The following is a 23,378-nucleotide window of genomic DNA, read 5'->3' as shown; positions in this document are numbered from 1 at the left end:
CAACAGGCTTCTCATGGTCACTGTCCAGGCTTACGCACGAAGAATAGTCACTTGGGCAAGGTACAGGTAAGGCTAACGTCACCCGTGCAGTATACCTCAGGAAAGAAAACTAAAGGCAAGAAAATCACATTTGTACATGGAGTTTGGACTTTCAAGAATGAGATTGATTATACTCTGGTGGACAAACCGACATGAACATTGCTTTGTTTGGTTCAATTCAAATTTTGGGATTTTTTGTGTTTCAAAGATGAATGTTGATGACATGCAAGAGTTTCTCAGTGAGCCATCAGGGGCTTCTGAAATATATTTGTTATCCCACAGTAAGGAGGGGGGTGGATGGGTGGGTGGAGAGAAGGTAAGTGGCAAAATCACTCAGCAACACACTATCCTTTCGAGAGATTCATCATCATCAAAGGCAGTCCCTCGGAATCGAGGAAGACTTGCTTCCATTCTTAACATGAGTCCTTAGGTGGCTGAACAGTCCAATATGAGAACCACAGTCCCTGTCACAAGTGGGACAGATAGGCGTTGAGGGAAGGGGTGGGTGGGACTGGTTTGCCACATGCTCTTTCCACCGCCTGCGCTTGGTTTCTGCATGCTCTCGGCAATGAGACTCGAGGTGCTCAGTGCCTTCCCGGATGCACTTCCTCCACTTAGAGTGGTCTTTGGCCAGGATCTCCCAGATGTTGGTGGGGATGTTGCACTTTATCAGGGAGGTTTTGAGGGTGTCCTTGTAACGTTTCCTCTGCCCACGTTGGGCTCGTTTGTCGTGAAGGAGTTCCGAGTAGAGCACTTGCTTTGGGAGTCTCGTGTCTGGCATGCGAACTATGTGGCCCGCCCAGTGGAGCTGATAAGAGTGTGGTCAGTGCTTCAATGCAGGGGATCTCCTCCTTCGAGAGATTCACACCACACATAGCTATCTTGATCAGGTGATTTGCCCGATTTGCACACGAGGCCCCGCCCCGAGTGTCGATGATGTTCCATCCGACGGCATGTGCCAAAATGTCAATCTTACATTTACCAAACACTGCCAGTCTCTCCCTTTGGTAATCATTATAAGGAAAAGTGACCACAACTGTCAGACAGAAGTGAGAGCACTGGAAGAAAATCAGAACTTTTACAAAAAAAAAGTTTGTCCCAAGCCTATTTATGGAAATACGGACCTTGATTTTGGTCACGAGACCATTAATTGATGTATCCAGATCCTGGACTTGTTTACTCATCTCGGCCTTTCCCTCCTTCAGGGCTTTCACCACCTCCGTCATTCTGTTCACTCGCTGCTTAAGTGACTTCACCTTCACCAGACCATCGATGCTGTGGGCAAGAAAACTCCATCACAATCAGCAAAGACATTCCCAACGGTAGACAAGAGAGCGTGCGCACCAGCTGGAAAACCAACGGAGTTAAAAGAATACTTCAGAATGAACACGGCAGCACGACTAAACAGTACTCAGCAGCAACAGTGGTGAATGTGATCAGCCACTTATGTAGATAGTTCCTCCTTTGGTGGGAAATGAATCTTGTGTAAGATACAATTATGTCTCCAACAGGATCACGAGCTAGTCTGAAATAACAACACCCGCAGGTTATGGCCCACCAGCCTCCAATTGTGTTGCCAATTGGAGGCCTGCAATACACCAGCATGCTATTTTGTGTCTGCTCTTTCAAGAAAACTGTGCTTACCTGCGTAGCTGACCGGCTTCCTGTTCCTTTCTCAGTCCGTAAGCGTGACCCCAAACTTCCGGTCACCTGTCACTTTAAATCTCCGCTTCACTCGCACTCTGACCTCTCCGTCTTCGGCCTCCTGCACTGTTCCAATGAAGCTCAACGCAAGCTCGAGCAACAGCACCTCATCTTTAGTTTAGGCACTTTACAGCCTTCTGGACTCGACATCGAGTGCAACAATTTCAAATCATAACCTCTGCCCATTTTTTCTTTTACAAACCCCATCCCTTTTTTTCTCTTTCCCACGGCAGCTGGTGATGATTCCGCCATTCACACCCCATCGAGACTCATCTTTTGTTTCCTAACTTGTGCCATTACGATCTCATTTTTGCCCATCATCCTTTTTGACTCTCTAATCTCTCCTGCCTTCCACCCGGTCACAGACCTTCCCTTTTGTTCTTTCCTCCCCTCCCCCTTTCAGGGCCCCTGCACTTCCTGAAGAAGTTTCCACTTCTGATGAAGGGTCATCGGCCTGAAACGTTCACGCTTTTTCTCTCTCTCTGCCTGACCCGCTGAGTATTCCCAGCATTTTCCGTTTTTATTTCCTTTTGATTCTTTCCAAAGGACACATGCCACTAAAAGTTGCTGAAGCACTACTGATGGACTTGAAGTTTCTAGGACAGTTTCACAAACAATTCCAGCCCAGTCTCCAGTTATCTGGAGACCAGGGCAATTGACCACTGCATAACCAAAGCTACTTGGAACAGTGAACTAACTTCTGGACCACTTACCGCGGTTTATGTTTCTTCTTGCATAACCACATGCGCACGGTCTTCTGCATCTTAACACAAGCAACAGCTCGGTACTTCATCTTGTTCTTCACTGCAGGAATAAATGGTGTCAAGACCTTTTAATGTATTGTGTGCACACTGACTATTTCTTTTATTTAATAGGGAAAAGCAGGGGATCCCAACAAGGTCAGTTAAAATCTATTACAACTTGAATTTGTCCCAACTTTAACCAGTTTTGGCCTGGAAATGGATATTTCTCAAAATAAACAATGGTTGAGAACTGGGTGTCAGTCGTGGCTCAGTGGGCATCACTCTCACCTGAGTCAATAGGTTGTAGGTTCAAGTCCCACTCCAGGGACTTGAGCACATAAATCTAGGCTGACACTCCCAGTGCTGCAATGTCGGAGGTGCCGGCTTTCAGATGAGACGTTAAACCGAGGCTCCGTCTGCTTGCTCAGGTGGCCGTTAAAGATCCCATGCCACTATTTTGAAGAACAGGGGAATTATCGCTGGTTTCCTGGCCAATATTTATCCCTCAATCAACATAACAAAAACAGATTATCTGGTTATTTTCACATTGCTGGTTGTGGGACCTTGCTGTGCACAAATTGGCTGCTGTGTTTCCCACATTACAACAGTGACACACTCCAAAAAGTACGTCATTGGATGTAAAGCGCTTTAAGATGTCCGGTGGTCATGAAAGGCACTATATAAATCCAAGGCTTTCTTTTCTTTTGGATAGTAGTGAGTTAGACACCATCCATTAATGTCAGAATTAGAATCCGGCACAGATTGATGGCTGAACATGTTGACTGTTCGCTGGCGGCAAATATTCTACGTGAATTGAGTTTGGGTAGTCTCAAAGTAGTTCCCTAGATGCTCCCAGCACAGATCTGCCCCTAGTTAGGCACTAACTGGCAGTCTCACTCAAATAGATCATACGATGTTATTTACATGGAGTTCCAGAAGGCATTTGATAAAGTCCCTCATAAGAGACTGTTAACTAAAGTTGAAGCCCATGGAATTGAAGGAAAATTACTGACCTAGTTAGGAAACTGGCTGAGCGGCAGGAGACTGAGAGTAGGGATAATGGTCAGGTACTCGAATTGGCAGGATGTGACTAGTGATGTCCCGCAGGGATCTGTGTTGGGGCCTCAACTATTCACAGTATTTATTAACGACTTAGATGATGGGAATAGAAAGTCATGTATCCACATTTGCCGATGTCACAAAAATAGGTGGCACAGTAGGCAGTGTAGACTGAAGCATAAAATTACAAAGGGATATTGATAGATTAAGTGAATGGGCAAAACTGTGGCAAGTGGATTTCAGTGTAGGCAAATGTGAGGTCATCCACTTTGGACCCGAAAAGGATAGAACAGGGTACTTTCTAAATGGTGAAAAATCAGTGAAGGTTCAAAGAGACTTAGTAGTCCAGCTAAATAATCATTAAAATGTCATGATCAGGTACCAGAAAATAATCAAAGTGCTAATGGACTGCTGACCTTTATATCTGGAGGACTAGAATACACAGGGGTAGAAGTTATGCTGCAGCTATACAAAGCCTTGGTTGGACCACAGCCATCGATAGATTAAGTGAATGGGCAAAACTGTAGCAAATGGATTTCAGTGCAGGCAAATGTGAGGTCATCCACTTTGGACCTAAAAAGGATAGAACAGGGTACTTTCTAAATGGTAAAAAGCTAAACACAGTGGAGGTGCAAAGAGACTTGGGGGGTCCAGGTACATAGATCATAGGTACAGAAAATAATCAAAAAACCTAATGGAATGCTGGCCTTTATATCGAGAGGACTAGAATACAAGGGGGTAGAAGTTATGTACAAAGCCCTGGTTAGACCACACCTGGGGTAGTGTGAGCAGTTCTGGACACCACAAATTAGGAAGGATATATTGGCCTTAGAGGGAGTGCGACGTAGGTTTACCAGAATGATCCCTGGACTCCAAGGGTTCAGTTACAAAGAGAGATTGCACAAACTAGGGTTGTATTCCCTAGAGTTTAAAAGGTTAAGGGGTGATTTGATCGAAGTTTTCAAGATATTAAAAGGGAACAGATAGAGTAGATAGAGAGAGACTATTTCCGCTGGTTGGTGAATCTAGGACTAGGGGGCATAGTCTAAAGATTTGATTCAGGACTGAAATTAGGGAACACTTCTACACACAAAGAAAAGACTTGGATTTATATAGCGCCTTTCACGACCACTGGATGACTCAAAGCGCTTTACAGCCACTTTTGGAGTGTAGTCATTGTTGTAATGTAGGGAACACGGCGGCCAATTTGCACACAGCAAGCTCCCACAAACAGCAATGTGATAATGACCAGATAATCTGTTTTTTTTTATTATGTTGATTGAGGGACAATTATTGGCCAGAAACCGGGGATAACTTCCCTGCTCTTCTGAAATAGTGCTATGGGATCTTTTACGTCCACTTGAGAGCAGACCGGGCCTTGGTTGAACATCTCATCCGAAAGACAGCACCTCAGACAGTGCAATGCTCCCCCAGCACTGCACTGGGAGTGTCAGCCTAGATTTTTTTTTTGTGCTCAAGTCCCTGGAGTGGGACTTTAACCCACAACCTTTTGACTCAGAAGAGAGGGTAACCCAATGAGCAACAATTGACACTGTGGTAGAAGTTTGCAACTCTCTTCTGCAAACGGCAATTGATACTAGATCAATTGTTAAGTTTAAATTTGAGATTTGATAGATTTTTGTTAACCAAAGTTAAGAGATATGCCCCAAAGACAGGTCGCAGATCAGTTATGATCTCATTGACTGGTGGAACAGGCTCGAGGAACTAAATGGCCTGCTCCTGTTCCTATGATGGCCAGTGTGAGAAATGGAAAATATTACATCGATGCAGTAGGGAACCGGCTAGTCCAACGTCAGAAAAAAGGGAACTTTACTCAGTTTCTAACATTCCTATAGCCCAAGGTCAGAATGCATATGTGTGTTTGAGTGTATGCCCAAAAAGGGAATTACCCAACACTAATATTTGTCAGCATAATCAGCACAAAATTCACTGGGAGTTTTAAAAAATAACCTGCAACAAAATATATTTTTATTTGCTGTGATGTTGGAGTTGCTGGCAAGACCAGCATTTATTGCCCATCCCTAATTGCCCTTGAGAAGGTGGTGGTGAGCTGCCTTCTTGAACCGCTGCAGTCCGTATGGTGAAGGTACTCCCACAGTGCTGTTACGGAGGGAGTTCCAGGATTTTAACCCAGCGACGATGAACGAACGGCGATATATTTCCAAGTCAGGATGGTGTGTGACTTGGAGGGGAACTTGGAGGTGGTGCTATTTAGTTCCTCGAGCCTGTTCACCATTCAATGAGATCATGGCTGATCTGCGACCCAACTCCATATACCTGCCTTTGGCCCATATCTCTTGATAACTTTGGTTGACAAAAATCTATCGATCTCAGATTTAAAATTAACAATTGATCTAGTATTAAATGCCGTTTGCGGGAGAGAGCTCCAGACTTCTAACGCAGTGTTAGTTGTTGCACACTGGGTTACACTCTCACCTGAGTCAAAAAGTTGTGGGTTAAAGTCCCACTCCAGGGACTAGAGCACAAAAAAAGAATCTAGGCCGACACTCCCAGTGCAGTGCTGAGGGAGCATTGCACTGTCGAGGGTGCCATCTTTCGGATGAGACGGTCAACCGAGGCCCCGACTGCTCTCAAGAGGAAGTAAAAGTTTCCATGCGCCTTCTGCCCTTGTAGAGGTCGTAGGTTTGGGAGTTGCTGCTGAAGAAACCTTGGCAAGTTACTGCAGTGCATCTTGTAGATGGTGCACCGGTGGTGGAGGAAGTGAATTGTTAAGGTGGTGGAAATGGTGCCAATCAAGCGGGCTGCTTTGTCCTGGTGTTGAGCTTCTTGAGTATTGTTGGAGCTGCACTCATCCAGACAAGTGGAGAGTATTCCATTACACTCCTGACTTGTGCCTTGTAGATGGTAGAAGTGCTTTGAGGAGTCAGGGGGTGAGACACTCGGCACAGAGTACCCAGCCTCTGACCTGCTCTTGTTGCCACAGTATTTATGTGGTTGGTCCAGTTAAGTTTCTGTTCAATGGTGACCCTCAGGATGTTGATGGTGTGGGATTCGGCGATGGTAATGCCGTTGAATGTCATGGGGCGATGCTTAGACTCTTGCTTGTTGGAGATAGTCATTGCCTGGCACTTGTGAGGTGCGAATGTTCCTTGCCACTTATCAACCCAAGCCTGAATGTTGTCCAGGTCTTGCTGCATGTGGTCAAGGACCGCTTCATTATCTGAGGATTTGCAAATGACACTGAACACTGTGATCATCAGCGAACATCCTCACTTCTGACCTTTTGTTTTGCAGGGAAGGACAGAAAAGTTGCTGATGTTGAGAAATTAGTCAAACTTTCCCAATTCTTGTAATTAGTAGGAATTTATAACGTTGCACATGTCAGGAGTGTGATAGAATACTCTCCACTTGCCTGGATGAATGCAGCTCCAACAACACAAGAAGCTCGACACTATCCAGGACAAAGCAGCCTGCTTGATTGTCACCCCATCCACTACCTTAAACATTCACTCCCTCCATCACCGTGGCTGCAGTGTGTACCGTCTACAAGATGCACTGCAGCAACTCGCCAAGGTTTCTTCGGCAGCATGTCCCAAACCCGCGACCTCTACCACCTAGAAGGACAAGGGCAGCAGGCGCATGGGAACACTGCCACCTCCAATTCACACTCCATCCCAATTTGGAAATATATTGGCAGTTCCTTCACCATGGCTGGGTCAAAATCCTGGAACTCTCTCCCTGACTCCATTGTGGGAACCCCTGGAAATCCTGGAATTCCCTCCCTAACAGCACTGAGAGAGTACCTTCACCACATGGACTGCAGTAGTTCAAGGCGGCGGCTCACCACCACCTTCTCAAATGCAAATAGGAATGGGTAATAAACGTCAACCTTGCCAGTGACGCCCACATCCCCAAAATGAATAATAAAAGAAATAGTGCGTGATGACATCATAGTCATTCACATCAGTTCCATGAATTATTGCCCATGACACGGTACACAAGTAAACACATTTTAAACGTTTTGCAAACGTGGTGCAGAGCAGTAATGGTATAAAAAATAGGACTGCCACACTTACACAGCGTACTTACGTTTAATGACAGAGAGTGCGCACCACTGAACCTTCTTCCACCGGCTGCAAATGAGCCAGTGATTCACTCGTTTCACCAACACTGCCAGGTGCTCCGGGTCAGACTTCATGATCTGGTCGAACTCTGCAAACTGAGCAGCAGACACAATTCAGCTAAACCGGCCTCGGTGGCTGAGGGCAGGACTGGGGTGTGGATTAAGGATCACACCTAGTAAATCAAGCTATCTTTTTCTTTCAGATTCTGATTGACCTGGCACACAGCGCCATTATGGTCTCTTTTTACCACAGCCTCCAACTGGCACGCACTAAGCATAATGCCGATCACTGCAAGGAAACAAACTTTTAAGGAAAACAATGAAAACTGAAGATTCGGAGATAATCATATAATAGATTAATCGAATCTTACAGCACAAAAAGAGCCGGCTCTTTGAAAGTCTATCCAATTAGGCTCCCCTTCCCCCCCACACTTTCCCCATAGCCCTGCAATTTTCCCCCCTTAAATATTTATCCAATTCCATCCAGAAAGTTACTGGTGAATCTTATTGAAACATACAAGATAATGAGGGGGCTCGACGAGGTGGATGCAGAAAGGACATTTTCACTCATAGGGGAAACTAAAACTAGGGGAACATAATCTCAGAATAAGGGGCCGCCCATTTAAAACTGAGAGGAGGAGGAATTTCTTCTCTGAGGCTTGTAAATCTGTGGAATTCTCTGCCCCAGAGACCTGTGGAGGCTGGGTCATTGAGTATATTTAAGACAGAGATAGACAGATTTTTGAGTGATAAGGGAGTAAAGGGTTATGGGGAGCAGGCAGGGAACATAACATAAGAAATAGGAGGAGTAGGCCTTATGGCCCCTCGAGCCTGCTCCGCCATTTAATACGATCAAGGCTGATCTGATCATGGACTCAGCTCCACTTACCTGCCCACTCCCCATAACCCATTACTCCCTTATCGCTCAAAAATCTATCTCCGCCTTAAATATATTCAATGACCCAGCTTCCACAGCTCTCTGAGGCAGCGAATTCCACAGATTTACAGGCCTCAGAGAAGAAATTCCTCCTCATCTCAGTTTTCAATGAGCGGCCCCTTATTCTAAGATTATGCCCCCTAGTTCTAGTCTCCCCCCATCAGTGGAAACATCCTCTCTGCATCTACCTTGTCAAGCCCCCTCATAATCTTATACGTTTCGATACGATCACCTCTCATTCTTCTGAATTCCAATGAGTAGAGGCCCAACCAACTCAACCTTTCCTCAAAAGTTAACCCCCTCATCTCCAGAATCAACCTGGTGAACCTTCTCTGAACTGCCTCCAAAGCAAGTATATCCTTTCGTAAATATGGAAACCAAAACTGTACGCAGTATTCCAGGTGTGGCCTCACCAATACCTGATATAGCTGTAGCAGGACTTCCCTGCTTTTATACTCCATCCCCTTTGCAATAAAGGCCAAGATTCCATTTGGCCTTCCTGATCACTTGCTGTACCTGCATACTAACCTTTTGTGCGTCATTCACAAGTATCCCCAGGTCCCGCTATGGAGCTGATTCAGATCAGAGTCCATGATCAGATCAGCCATGATCTTTATTGAATGGCGGAGCAGGCTCGAGGGGCCAAATGGCCGACTTATCCTCCTATTTCTTATTTTCTTATGAATCTGCATCTATCACCCTTTCAGACAATGCATTCCAGATCATAACAACTCACTGCGTAAAATGTACTGTTCCTGATCACAACTTTTCTTTCAGTCATAGGGGGGAAAAAAAGTTCATGCCTAACTGACCTGTGAGATAAGATGCACTGTGTATTGTTTAAATCCCTGCTCACAACAAGTGTGGGATGACAACCCACCAGGATTGCTCTGGAGATTCCAGGAATTAAAAACTAATATCCAGGTCACTGGTGCCAGCAACCCAGGAGAATAATCATAGGGACAATAAAAATGGTGGGGGAGGAGGTTATATTGACTTTGAACACTTTTTTTGTATTAGCTATAAAAATGTCAGAATGGGAATAAAGGTTGTTTGACTGACAGTCAAGAATCATCCAATTATCATCCAATTAGATAAGGATGAGTCTATCTGCTTTCCAATTGGCCATATGAAGGCAGGGCTCCGTGAGGATGGACATGTCGGGCGACCAATGGTGGGAGTGTAGGGGTTGGAGGCAGGAGGTCATGATGACACATCCAGGAAAACGTCCAACCAGAGCTGGCAATGCTAGCATGGGACTGTCTGGGTACGCAAACTATTGGCTGCAGAAGGACAATTTCACATTCTTGCTTAGTTTCTATGGATATCAGCAAGCTTGGCAGAAAATGTTACTAACAACATGTCTGCATCTAATTCAGCAGCTACAATATTGCACCGTTCATGGGACCCGACACAGTTAATATTTTAACTCCTTGAAATTACACCATGGAACACTGGTTTGCAAGCACCTAATGCAGCAGGCTGAGCAGCCCTCGGCCTGTGAGCACCATCAGAGCAGGCCGGGGAGCAGAAGGAGCAGCGTGGGGGCATACCACCCCAGGGAGCAGCATGTGCTGGGGCAGGAGAGCAATGTTAGTGAAGAGGGACGTCACCAAGATCCAGGTCGGTGATTGGAACGTGGGCAGGTACAGCAGGAGCGGCGAGGTCAGGGCGAAGGAGCGGCAAGAGAGTGTAGAGGGACGAGATCGGTGCCAGGGAGAGGTGTGAGTTCGAGGCCCAGAAGAGGCGAGGGCCCAGGCGCAGCACAGGCCAGCCCACACTGCGATATGTGTGCGCAATAAGTCCGTGCAGCAGAGCTAGTCTCCAGTCATCTTAGTTAATCCTCGTCACTGGACCAAGACCTAGCTCTGTCAAGCCCGTGTGGTGGCTGGTGTGCAATGGCCACCACACATTAAAAAAATTCACGCACAAGTATCTTCCACCCTTCAAGATTTAGCTCGGGATCTGGAATATTAGGTCCTTCATTGAAACACCTGTGAACTTTTTGACGTGGAAGCAAGTCATCCTCGATTCAAGGGACTACCTATGATGATGATGATATATGAAATTTTCCTGCGCTATATAACAGGCAATTAAAATTGATATGTTATTGCCTTTCTATCACCAAGATCGCTCAATTACACCTTCGTAATATCGCCCGTCTCTGTCTTTACCTCAACCTATCTGCTGCCAAAGCCCGCATCTCCTTTATCACCGCTAGACTTGACTATTCCAGCTGGCCAGCTTCTCTCGTTCTACCCTAAGTAAACTTGAGGTCATCCAAAACTCGGCAGCCCGTGTCCTAACCCGCACCAAGTCCCGCTCCTTTATCATCCCAGCGCTCGCCGACAACAGTGGCTCCCGGTTAAGCAATGCCACGATTTCAAAATTCTCATCCTTGTTTTCAAATCCCTTCATGGCCTCGCCCCTCCTTATCTCTGTAATCTCCTCCCGCCCTATAACCTTCCTAGGCCTCTATGCTCCGCCTATTCTGGCCTTTTGAGCATCCCTGATTATAATCGCTCAGCCATTGGTGGCTATGCCTTGAGCTGCCTGGGCCGCAAGCTCTGGAACTCCCTGTCGAAACCTCTCCGCCTCTCTTTCCTCCTTTAAGACGCTCCTTAAAACTATTATTTATTTTGATAACGCTCCTGTGAAGCACCCTGGGAAGTTTTATAGAAACATAGAAAATAGGTGCAGTAGGCCATTTGGCCCTTCGAGCCTGCACCACCATTCAATATGATCATGGCTGATCATGTAACTTTAGTACCTCATTCCTGCTTTCTCTCCATACCCCTTGATCCCTTTAGCTATAACTCCCTCTTGAATATATCCAATGAACTGGCCTCAACAACTTTCTGTGGTAGAGAATTCCACAGGTTCACAATTCTCTGAGTGAAGAAGTTTCTCCTTATCTCGGTCCTAAATGGCTTACCCCTTATCATTAGACTGTGACCCCTGGTTCTGAACTTCCCCAACATCGGAAACATTCTTCCTGCTTCTAACCTGTCCAATCCCGTCAGAATTTTATTTGTTTCTATGAGATCCCCTCTCATTCTTCTAAATTCCAATGAATATATGCCTAGTTGATCCAGTCTTTCTTCATGTGTCAGTCCTGCCATCTCAGGAATCAGTCTGGTGAACCTTCACTGCACTCCCTCAATAGCAAGAATGTCCTTCCTCAGATAAGGAGGTCAAACTGTACACAATGTTCAAGGTGTGGCCTCACCAAGGCCCTGTACAACTGCAGTAAGACCTCCCTGCTCCTATACTCAAATCCTCTCGCTATGAAGGCCAACATGCCATTTGCCTTCTTCACCACCTGCTGTACCTGCATGCCAACTTTCAGTGACTGATGTACCATGACACCCAGGTCTCATTGCACCTCTCCTTTTCCTAATCTGTCACCATTCAGATAGTTTTTGCCACAAAAGTGGATAACCTCACATTTATCTACATTATACTGCATCTGCCATGCATTTGCCCACTCACCTAACCTGTCCAAGTCACCCTCACAGCTCACACTGCCACCCAGCTTAGTGTCATCTGCAAACTTGGAGATATTACATTCAATTTCTTCGTCTAAATCATTAACGTATATTGTAAATAGCTGGGTCCCAGCACTGAACCTTGCGGTACCCCACTAGTCACTGCCTGCCATTCTGAAAAGGACCCGTTTATTCCTATTATTTGCTTCCTGTTTGCCAATCAGTTCTCTATCCACGTCAATGCATTACCCCCAATAACATGTGCTTTAATTTTGCACACTAATCTCTTGAGTGGGACCTTGTCAAAAACCTTTTCAAAGTCCAAATACACCACATCCACTGGTTCTCCCTCGTCCACTCCACTAGTTACATCCTCAAAAAATTCTAGAAGATTTGTCAAGCATGATTTCCCTTTCATAAATCCATGCTGACTTGGTCCGATCCTGTCACTGCTTTCCAAATGTGCTGTTATTACATCTTTAATAATTGATTCCAACATTTTCCCCACTATTGATGTCAGGCTAACCGGTCTATAAATTCCCTGTTTTCTCTCTCCCTCCTTTTTTAAAAAGTGGGGTTACATTAGCTACCCTCCAATCCATAGGAACAGATCCAGAGTCTATAGAATGTTGGAAAATGACCACCAATGCATCCGCTATTTCTAGGGCCACTTCCTTAAGTAATCTGGGATGCAGACTATCAGGCCCTGGGTATTTATCGGCCTTCAATACCATCAATTTCCCCAACACAATTTCCTGACTAATAAGGATTTCCTTCAGTTCCTCCTTCTCGCTAGACCCTCGGTTCCCTAGTATTTCCGGAAGGTTATTTGTGTCTTCCTTAGTGACGACAGAACCAATGTATTTGTTCAATTGGTCTGCCATTTCTTTGTTCCCCATTATAAATTCACCTGATTCTGACTGCAAGGAACCTACGTTTGTCTTCACTAATCTTTTTCTCTTCACATATCTATAGAAGCTTTTGCAGTCAGTTTTTATGTTCCCTGCAAAATTACTCTCATACTCTATTTTTCCCCTCCTAATTAAACCCTTTGTCCTCCTCTGCTGAATTCTAAATTTCTCCCAGTCCTCAGGTTTGTTGCTTTTTCTGGCCAATTTATATGCCTCTCCTTGGATTTAACACTATCCCTAATTTCCCTTGTTAGCTACGCTGAGCCACCTTCCCTGTTTTATTTTTATGCCAGACAGGGATGTACAATTGTTGAAGTTCATCCAGGTGATCCTTCAATGTCTGCCATTGCCTATCCACCATTAACCCTTTAAGTATCATTCGTCAGTCTATCCTAGCCAATTCACATATCATACCATCGAAGTTACCTTTCTTTAAGTTCAGGAACCTAGTCTCTGAATTAACTGTCATTCTCCATCTTAATGAAGAATTCTACCATATTATGGTCACTCTTCCCCAAGGGGCCTCGCACAACAAGATTGCTAATTAATCCTCTCTCGTTACACAACACCCAGACTAGGATGGCCAGCTCTCTCGTTGGTTCCTCGACATATTGGTCTAGAAAACCATCCCTTATACACTCCAGGAATTCCTCCTCCACCGTATTGCTGAGCTAAAGGCGCTATATAAATGCAGGTTGTTAAAATAGCACACAATGAAATTTCATACACATGCTAGTGTGTCGTGGTGTAAATTCAGTGTTTTCTGCAGGGAAAATGAAAAGCCATTGAATTATGAGCTTCCGCTGCCTCATTAGCCAAATACATGTCTTGTATTTCACTTTTTCTCATAGTAGCTCTAACAATCGTACAGCAAACAAACGAGACCTTAAAGTACAGATGGGGAGAACCTATTCCTCTGTCTGCAGGTAAAGCACACAAAGGTAGTTTTTTTTTTTTAAAACATGTTGAGGGAAAATAAATCACTAATTAAATCGCACACAAAGCAACCAGCTGCTCCATTTTTCAACTGAATCCAGCTTTCTCACAGTTTCTTGGCTTCAGCTGGACAGGAGGATAATGGGTCTCTGAATTCCCGATAGTCACTCTCTGTGGTTCTGCAAAGAAAGCAGCACTTCCAGGTTTTCAGCTCGACAGTCCCACCATCCAACCCTGATCCAAGTTCCCTGATCCCGGATCAAGCAACAGCCAGCGTAGACTTTGTCCCACATTCTCAAATTATATAAAGTGAACCTTCTCATTCAGGGTTACGAAGCAGAAAACAGATCCTGAAAGCTGACAGTTCAGAGAGTTTGGGGAAGGAGCATTTTATTACCTTGCCAGGCCTGAAAAAGACTTTGGTAAGACCAAACTTGTAATCATTCTCGTTGAGACCCAAGGCTTTGAACAGTGCCTGGAAAAAAAAATGAAGGGAAATGAATTAAAGGACCTGTAACTTGTTAAAGAATGTTTACATTGCTCAACAAAAACTCTTTGCTGTCTCCCAATTGTTATTTCCTGATTTGTGCCTCCACCCTTTCAGGTTTGATGGTCTTCTCTCCCTTTCAACTCAGTTTCTCAATAAAACGTAGAACGCTATTATATAAAAGCCCAGTTTGTGTGGTATTTACATCAATGTCGAGTTTAATTATCACCGAATTTTATAGAGCATTCCATGTCCTCAGAAAATTCTAAAGCACTTCACAGATGATGAGTTGCTTTTGGAGTGTAGTCACTGTTATGTAGGCAATCGTGGCAGCCAATGTGTGCACAGCAAGCTCCCACAAGGAGCAATGAGATAGACGACCAATTAGTCTGGTTTTGTTTTGTTGGTCGAGGGATAAATATTGGCCAGGATACTGGGAGAACTCCCCTGCTCCTCTTCAAACAGTGCCGTGGAATCATTTGCATCCACCTAAACAGGGAGACTGAGCCTCAATTTAACGTCTCTTCCAAAAGATGGCACCTCCACAGTGCAGAACTGAAGTACTTTAGTATCACGCTACATGATGTGCTCAAGTCCCGGGAGAGGGGCTTGAAGCCACAGCTTCTGCCTCAGAGTTGCTTGTTGGCGTGAAAACCACCAAGGCCTAGAGAATCAGGCTACTGCTGCATATACTGGAGAGGATGGAGGGTCACAATAAGTTGTTATTATATCTCGCCAAAGTACCTCCGGCACCTGGTCAAAGTGCTCATGTGTGGGCCTAGACAATGATAGTCAAAAGCATGGGGAACAGAGTCAAGCCCAAATAAAAACAGAAAATGCTGGAAATACTCAGTCGGTCAGGCAGCATCTGTGGAGAGAGAGAAATCGAGTTAATGTTTCAGGTCGATGACCTTTCGTCAGAACTGAGTCAAATGGAGTCAAGCCCAATCCTGCTCTGTAATGTATGCACCAGTGAGTATGCTCACAGGCTGGTAGAGCTGTTGAGTTGTGAGTGGCTTAGCCAGTCACATGATGTTCACAAGACTCAAAAAAACCTCAGCCCATTGGGTTCAGGGGGATTGTGAAATCTTTTGCTAATAAACCAACTAGTTCTTAATAGCAATGTGTTGCTATGAATTCTTAAGCAAAGAACCCATGAAGCAAATGCATTACATGCCCCATCAAACATTCACACACGTGCATGTCCCAGTGGTCAGTGATCAGGGTCTCTCTCTGGTCGATTTGTCCCCTCCCTCGTCTAGGAAAATAAAGGCCAATTGGCCCACCACCCCCCAACTCTTGCCCAACCGAGATCAGCTAATGAAATGTAGATCAGGATCAAGCATCTGGCCTTCCTAATCCATAAGGCTCTAATCCTGCAGTGCGCGATCTCCCGCTGAGCCATCCGGCATGGCGCCCCTCCATGGAACTTGTGGAGAGAGCCTCCAACGGTTTAGTCTGGTCAGTACCTTGCAGAAGAGCCTCGGGTCCAACCTGCAGAGCTTTGCCGGCATGTACTTCTTGTACATGTTATAGAGTTCGTGGAACGGCGCACGGGATGGAAATCCTCCCTGCATGAGGTCCAGCACAGACACCATACCTACATGGCAACAGAGTGACCAGTCAAAGCAGCACCGTTCACAAATTATAACCTTTCAATCGGTACGGGAAACAATACAAATCCACCTTAATGCAAGAATTAAACCGCGCTTATTGTATCTTGTAATTCTGAACGTCGCATGAAGTGAAATCCCATTAACTTGCGATGAACCCAACAATTGCACTACATTCCATAAATGAGAAAACTGTATTATGAAACAGAGCCATAAAAAAAGAACTGAGCATTTTGGACATGTTTTGCCTCGGAGAAGAGGATGCATGTAAGGATGTAAGACACAAGAAGATCACTATGGTAGGGTAGGATGAGGGCATGAATGTCGCAATCGATTCACTGAGGCAACGGTGAAGCTTGTAGAGGATGGGGTGATGGAGTGTCGGGCGAGGACATGAGGTGCGGCACTTTGCATGAGCTGAAGTTTGTAGTGAGGAAGGCAGGGAGGCCAGCTGGGAGAGCACGAGGTGGTGAGCCTCGGGTGGACGGGGGTTTTGGTGCTGAAGGCAGGCTGTGCTGTAGTAGGAAGCGGTATATGTAACAGAGCAGTGCCGGGGGGGAGGAGGGGCGGCGTACATGCCTGGGGGAGGGCGGGGCGACAGACCCGCTGGAGGGGGCGGGGGGGGGGGGGTGGAGGGGACCTGCCGGGTGGTGGGGGGCAGGGGGGGGAGGGGCTGCGGACCTGCTGGGGGTGGGGGGTGGGGGAGGGGTCCTGCCGGGGGGGGGGGTGGTGGGGGAAGGGCTGCAGACCTGCCGGGGGGGGTGTGGAAGGAGGTCCGCAGACCTGCCGGGGGGCGCGGACCTGCTGGGAGGAAGCTGAGCTTTTGGGTGAGCACAATGCCAAGGCTCTGCACCTCACAAGTTTAGGCGGCAGCGGGTGAGACGAGTGGCGTCAAAGGCAGGGTGCTAGCAGGTGCCAAAAATGATGGGATTCAGTTTTGCCAACATTAGGTTGAAGGAAATGTTGGCTTATTGATGTCTTAATGTTTGACAGACGGCTGAAGAGTGTAGTTAGACATTGGGCTGATGGAGGAAGCTAAGCGGTAAATCCAAGTGGCATTAGCATACATCAGGAAGATGGTATGATGCTCCTGGACTATGTAACTGAGGTATGGAAACCATGAACAGCAGGACCAAGGATGGAACCTGGGGTATACCAGAGGTAACCATGCGGGCAAAAGAGAGGTTAGGGTGATTGGGAGGTGGGGCGGGGGACGATCAAGGGAGCATACGGAAGTCTTCATTGACAAGAGGAAGTTATTGAGAGCTGAGGAAGAGGTGGGGCAGAATTGGCAGAGGACGCAATGCGCAAGGGCTTGGTTGGGGGGAGGGCAGGAGGAAAAGTTTTGCACTTAGCGAATATACTGATGGCACAAAACAAACAAGCGGAAGACATGTTGAGCAAACTTAACATTGCAAACTATACCTCACCTGAACACTGAAGCTGTGACAGAATTTGTGCCCCTTCAAACTGATGACTTGTCATTTTGAGATTGGGTTTGATGCATCGAATGAAGCTGGATCCCTAATGAAAAACATGCAGTGAGTGATGCACATCATTTGCGCTCATCCGCATCAAGCTTCACGCCAGTGAGAGTCATTCTTCCCCAACACTTTATCATTTCCGTTAACAGTTAAGTGATCAATCTATATTTTAACTTCATAGAATCGTAGAAATTTATAGCATGGAAGGAGTCCATTTCGGCCCATCGTGTCCGCACCGGCTGACAAAGAGCTATCCAGCCTAATCCCACTTTCCAGCTCTTGGTCCGTAGCCCTGTAGGTTACGGCACTTCAAGTGCACATCCAAGTACCCTTTAAATGTAGTGAGGGTTTCTGCCTCTTCCGCCCTTTCAGGCAATAAGTTCCAGGTTCCTACAACCCTCTGGGCGAAGACATTTCCCATCAAATCCACTCTAAACCTCCCCCCAATTACTTTAAATCCATGCCCCCTGGTTATTGACCTTTCTACTAAGGGAAATAGACCCTTCCTATCCACTCCATCCAGGCCCTTCAATTTTATACACCTCAATAAGGTCTCCCCTCAGACTCCTCTGATCCAAACAAAACAACCCCAGCCTATCCAATCTTTCCCCACAGCTAAAATCTCCTGTCCAGGCAACATACTTGTAAATCTCCTCTGTACCCTCTCTAGTGCAATCACATCTTTCCTGCAATGCGCTGACTAAATTGAGGCCAAAATTGAGGCCTCCCGTACCAAGGCACAGATTCACTCCTATTGAGCTGTTACCGTGGGGCGTTTGCCCAATAACACAAACTGTGCCACAACGTGTTGGGTGCACACAATTAGTTTTTAATCTCAACAGGAAGATGTTAAACCAAAGATCGGCATTTCCCAACGGGGAGACAGAGAAAAGCAAAGTGGGAGACCTCCTGAGCAGCTCTCTATGCTCCTTCTCCAGGTCATTTGCAGTTCAGAAGGGTCTAAGGGCAGGCTGCCCGGTCATCCTCTTGACCAGGGAGGAGTACAAAAGGGGCCCCCCCCCACCCCCACCCCCACACCCCCCACCCCCACACCACCCCCCACACACCCCACCACCACCCACCCCCCCCACCACCACCCACCCCCCCCACCCCCACCCCCACAAGAGAAGAAAAATTAAACGCTCTGTCTGTGGATGACCTATTCATTTTCTTAGTCTTAGTGATTTCTGCAAGTGTAAGCTGCGACTCAGTGATAGTGCTCTCAGCTTTTGGCTCAGTGGGTAGCACTCTCGCCTCTGAGTCAGAAGGTTGTGGGGGTTCAAGTCCCACTCCAGAGACTTGAGCATATAAATCTAGGCTGGCACTGCAGTGCAGTGGTGAGGGAGAGCTGCACTGTCGGAGGTGCCGTCTTTCGGATGAGACGTTAAACCGAGGCCCCGTCTGCTCTCTCAGTAAAAGATCCCATGGCACTATTCGAAGAGCAGCAGGGGAGATATCCCCGGTGTCCTGGCCAATATTTATTCCTCAATCGACACCACTAAACAGATTGTCTGGTCATTATCACATTGCTGTGTGCAAATTGGCTGCTCTATTCCCTATATTACAACAGTGACTGCACCTCTAAACAGTACTTCATTGGCTGTAAAGCTCTTTGAGATGTCCTGGGGTCGTGAAAGGCGCTATATAAATGAAAGTCCTTTTTCTTTCTTTACCTCTAGAAATTCGCAATAAAGTGCTGCTCTCGCTCTCTCTTCCCCCGCCCTCCCTCCCTCCACCACCTGGAGACAAAATATCCTGTTCACAAATTGTGGAATATAATCCCAATTGTATGTAACAGTCTAATATAGCGATCTGTACTCACTGTGCTGCGTAATTTTTCAAGCAACAGATTCAGTTGAGTCTGTGGGGGGGAAAACAATGGAAACAAGAAAGTTAATGATCTGCATTCTTTGGCTGAACCCCTGCAAGTGCATCAATGGAACCTCTGCTTCGACTGAGAGCTAATTGAGCTAAGCACACTGCTCGAGGTGCAACACAGATGAACAAAACATTGAATTAAGAGCACTGCGTAACGCAATACGTTGCTTTTTCACATTATACAATGAGCTGTGAACGTCTGTAAGCAAAACCTCTTACTGCCCGCAAATATGATAAGTGCAGCAAGAAAAGCGCATGGGGATGCAAGTCTGATTTTAATGAGGGTGTGCGTTGGCATGGTGGAGGTGGAGCATGCAGCCAAACATCCTCCGTATCATGAAGCAGCACTGATGGATGGAATGACTCCATGCACGGCACGGCCCAAACTTAACCCTTTCCACACCCGACCCACAAAGTTGGTTGGTGTCGACGAATTGGCCAAAACAATAGCTCTGGATTTCCTCCCGCTCAAGGAACAAAAAAAAAACAGGAAATGGCAAGGAGCAATGCCAACAGGAGATGGGTGGGTCCAGTGGCTAAATGCACGGCACCCGTGTTGCAACGAGCTATGCAGAGCAAGAAAGTCCCACACTCGAGCTTATTGTCCATGCTGAGCAAAGGGGAGCATTTACAATCACCTCAGTTTCCCAGGACCTGTGGGGAGAGGCAGGACATCGTTCAGGTTTTCCCGCTCAGTGACTCCTGCGGAGAATGAGTGGGAGCCAAGCATTGGTCTCGGGGCATGATGATCCCAACAGATTGTCACTGTCCAGGATAACACCTGAAAAATGACCACTTGAGTAAGGTGCCGAAGATGGAGGAACCCTACCCCGATATTGGTCATTGGCATGTGGACAGGAGGGTGGGGGGAAAAGATGGAAAGTATGAGGACATCTAAAAGTTCATGGAGCTATCTGAACCACTCTCAGTTCAGTATTGTTGGTTACACGATTTTAATACAATGGCCTGAAAATTGGGGTCGGAGGCTTCCTGCGGGCGGATGCCTCTGACCGAAATTTTTCTCCCGAAAGTACCTGATGATCCCAGAGGAAGGTAGACTTGCAGTCCAAGGCCTCCATTCGCAGTCCAGCGTGTGGGCCTACACATCCCAGGAACGTAAGCGCAACCTGGGATCACATGGGCCTGGACCACAAATCACAGTGGCGTATTCTCACTGTTAATAATGGGAACTCCGTTTGTACGAGCAGCCATCACCATCAATGAGAATACCCCCAAAAATACAGAAGCACTACACAATAAATTAAAAAAAACACCTCACATATTTAAAATTAATTGAAATTGAATTTAATTAAATGTTTCAGGAAACCATTTATTTTTTGGAAAATGTTTTAATAGATTTAAAAATAAACTTACCTTAATGAGCAGAGTTTTCAATATAAAAATTATTGCTAAAATTACATTTTTCTATGTTTTAAAACTCTTACACTAGTAAAAGTAGGCTATACGCTTGCTTTTACCAGGCCTAAGAGTTTGAAGGACATTCGCCGGGCAGGAGTTGGGCTCTCCGCCCGTGAAGGCCCTTCTCCGGGGGATGCGTACAATCTGTCAAAAGACATTTTGACAGGTCACAAACGCCGGTTCTCGGCATATGCGCATCGCGCCCCGAGAACCGGAACTTGTGAGGCCTCTTCGGGTCCGTGCGCACATCGTACACACCTGGAGAGGCCGCAATTTACGACCCAATATTTATTTGCATTAAGTGTTTCTATCCCAGGTGATAGTGCTTCACTGCAGTGAATTTAAATGTAATAACGCACACTTGGAAAATGAACACTTCATGTCTACAAAAGTGCCTGCGAAGGTTAAAAAATTAAATACATCACACACCGCGTGTCAATGGTGTGCTTTCATTTCTGAAAATGATCAGTCACCCTTCTCCAATACAAGCTGAAAGTTCCCATTTGGGGCAAGACTGGGGGACAAGGTTAGCAAATGAAACTAAATGGAATTATTTAAAAAAAAATGCCAATTCACTGCAATGGAATCGCCGCTGTATTCAAAAGTTATAGCGGACAAAAGGTGTCCACAACCAGATTGGCATTCAACAGAAGTGTTCCTATTACTGATAGGGCAACAAGCAAGACTGACCATTTTGCAAACATCAGGTTATTTCAAGAAAATGCCATCGGAATTGAATGAGTGTTGATTTAGCAGTGATTAAGGAGCGTGTCATATAAAATAAAAATAAGAAACCAAAAGTGATTACGGAGCCATTCATGTTGTTTGAATGGATACACAAGGTTTGTAAGGGCGACAGTCAGATGCATGGTAACTGTAGCATCAATTGTTCTCCCCAAGAGCAGTCTGTAGTCTGCTGAAGCTTTGTTCTGGGATCAGTCTTGAGCTGGAAAGGGTTAAAATGTCATTTTAAGCGCCCAGCCGAGACACGTGAAGTCAGTGCTCTAACAGGTGCATTACAGGCGTGCAGTCGCTTGAGTAAAGATTTACCTGCGGTCCCTGGCTGTGGTCTACTTTTCCTTTCCCAACCTCCCTACAGATTTCTCTACTCATCCTGAACTGGAACTGCCTGAGGAAAAGGAGCAGGAAACAGGTGGGAAAGACGAGGCTTAAAGTCAGCTTTACTACAAGTAGGAGAGAGATTAGGAAAGTGCATCAGAAACTATGGTGATGGGCAATAGGAAGCACTACATGAGGATTATAAACGTCACCTTTGAGCTTTTAACATCAATTCAAGTATTTTCTCTTCTCTTCAACCTAAAATGTTCAAGTTAAGGTAACTATCCTTAAGAGAATTTAATTTTTTTTTAAGAAGTGCAGAAAATCATTTTTACATTGAAGTAGTTGTTAATCAAGATTTTAATTGTTCAAAACTCAACCAGTTCATTTTTTTTTTCTGGTTTGACAGTTTGTTGCTGTTGTATTTTGTGATGTACAATCCAGCGCATATCTGGAGCAGATTTACATAAAGTTGGTTTGCAATGACCAAATAAAATATTCAGCTACTCGCAAAAAACAACAGTTCTGACACTGAAATTCAGACTCCCAAAGGACAAAAAGTATGCTTTTGAAAAGTATATTTTATAAACCTCGATTGAAAAAGGCAAGGAGAGTAGAAATATTGACAAGAAAGCAGCTAAGAGCAGAATGTTACTCAGACCTAGAAATATGATAGACAGACAAGAGCCCGACTTATGACCCAGTGTGTGGTTTAGAATGCTAACTACAAGGAAAATAACTCAACTGACCTCATGACCGCGTACAATGTAGATTCGCAAACAGCAGCTCAAGGGACAAGGTATTTCATCTTAACTCGATCAGCACCTAATGGCTCACTATCAACACATCTTGATAAAGAAAAGCACTCGGTGCTGAGACCTTAAGCAGTAACAAGACATACTGAAGAGTGGCTACTACATTGTGTAATTAAACGTAGGCTGAATTAAACTCTTCTGACAGAAGTGCAAAAATGGATTGGTCCCCACCAGACGCAGTCCCCTTTCATTGGTCAGATCCTAGAAGACTGCTGTCCGGGAGCCAGCTCCCAGTGTTTGCATCCAACTTGCTTGTCCCTGCAGCCCGATTTATATAAATGCCAGGATATGGCTCACTGGTGTTAAGTCTCCAAGTTGCCAACCAAACCCAAAATCAGTATAGAAGTGGTTTATGCCAATGATCGTCATGATCACATTAACAGGCTAAATGTTGGGTTTTTGCCTGAGGTCATCATCATCATAGGTGGTCCCTCAAGCGAGGATGACTTGCTTCCACAAGGGTTCACAGATGTTTCAACGAAGGACCCGGTTATTCCAGTCCTGAACTCCAATTGTGGGGGGAGTGGAAGACACCTGTATGTGGATTTTTTTAACATGTGGTGACCGTTGCACATCAGCCACCACACGGGCTTTATCCAGTGGCAAGGGTTGAACCAGGACGACTGGAGACCTGCTCTGCTGCACGGATCTAGTGCGCACACATATCGCAGTGTGGGCTGGCCCGTGTTGCCCCTGGGCCT

At 45.8% G+C, this 23,378-nt stretch overlaps 1 protein-coding gene across 5 annotated transcripts in view; it reads right to left on the bottom strand.

Moving 5' to 3' along the window:
• The window catches only part of myo6a (myosin VIa), a 265,925-nt gene that overhangs the window by 29,639 nt on the left and 212,908 nt on the right, over window positions 1-23,378 (bottom strand). For 4 of the 5 annotated variants that reach the window (XM_070889988.1, XM_070889986.1, XM_070889990.1 and 1 more), the window contains exons 19-25: window positions 19,329-19,367; window positions 17,453-17,546; window positions 15,879-16,009; window positions 14,320-14,397; window positions 7,617-7,746; window positions 2,457-2,547; window positions 1,164-1,314 (exon numbers count right to left, since the gene is read on the bottom strand). In XM_070889988.1, the coding sequence (XP_070746089.1) occupies window positions 1,164-1,314; window positions 2,457-2,547; window positions 7,617-7,746; window positions 14,320-14,397; window positions 15,879-16,009; window positions 17,453-17,546; window positions 19,329-19,367 (714 nt within the window). Of the gene's footprint in view, window positions 1-1,163; window positions 1,315-2,456; window positions 2,548-7,616; window positions 7,747-14,319; window positions 14,398-15,878; window positions 16,010-17,452; window positions 17,547-19,328; window positions 19,368-21,853; window positions 21,933-23,378 lie in introns of those variants that run through there. The other variant, XM_070889991.1, reaches the window with a different exon arrangement.

Source organism: Pristiophorus japonicus, chromosome 9, assembly GCF_044704955.1.
Source record: "Pristiophorus japonicus isolate sPriJap1 chromosome 9, sPriJap1.hap1, whole genome shotgun sequence".
NCBI classification, from domain to species: Eukaryota; Metazoa; Chordata; class Chondrichthyes; family Pristiophoridae; genus Pristiophorus; species Pristiophorus japonicus.
This window is presented reverse-complemented; position numbering and strand designations above follow the sequence as displayed.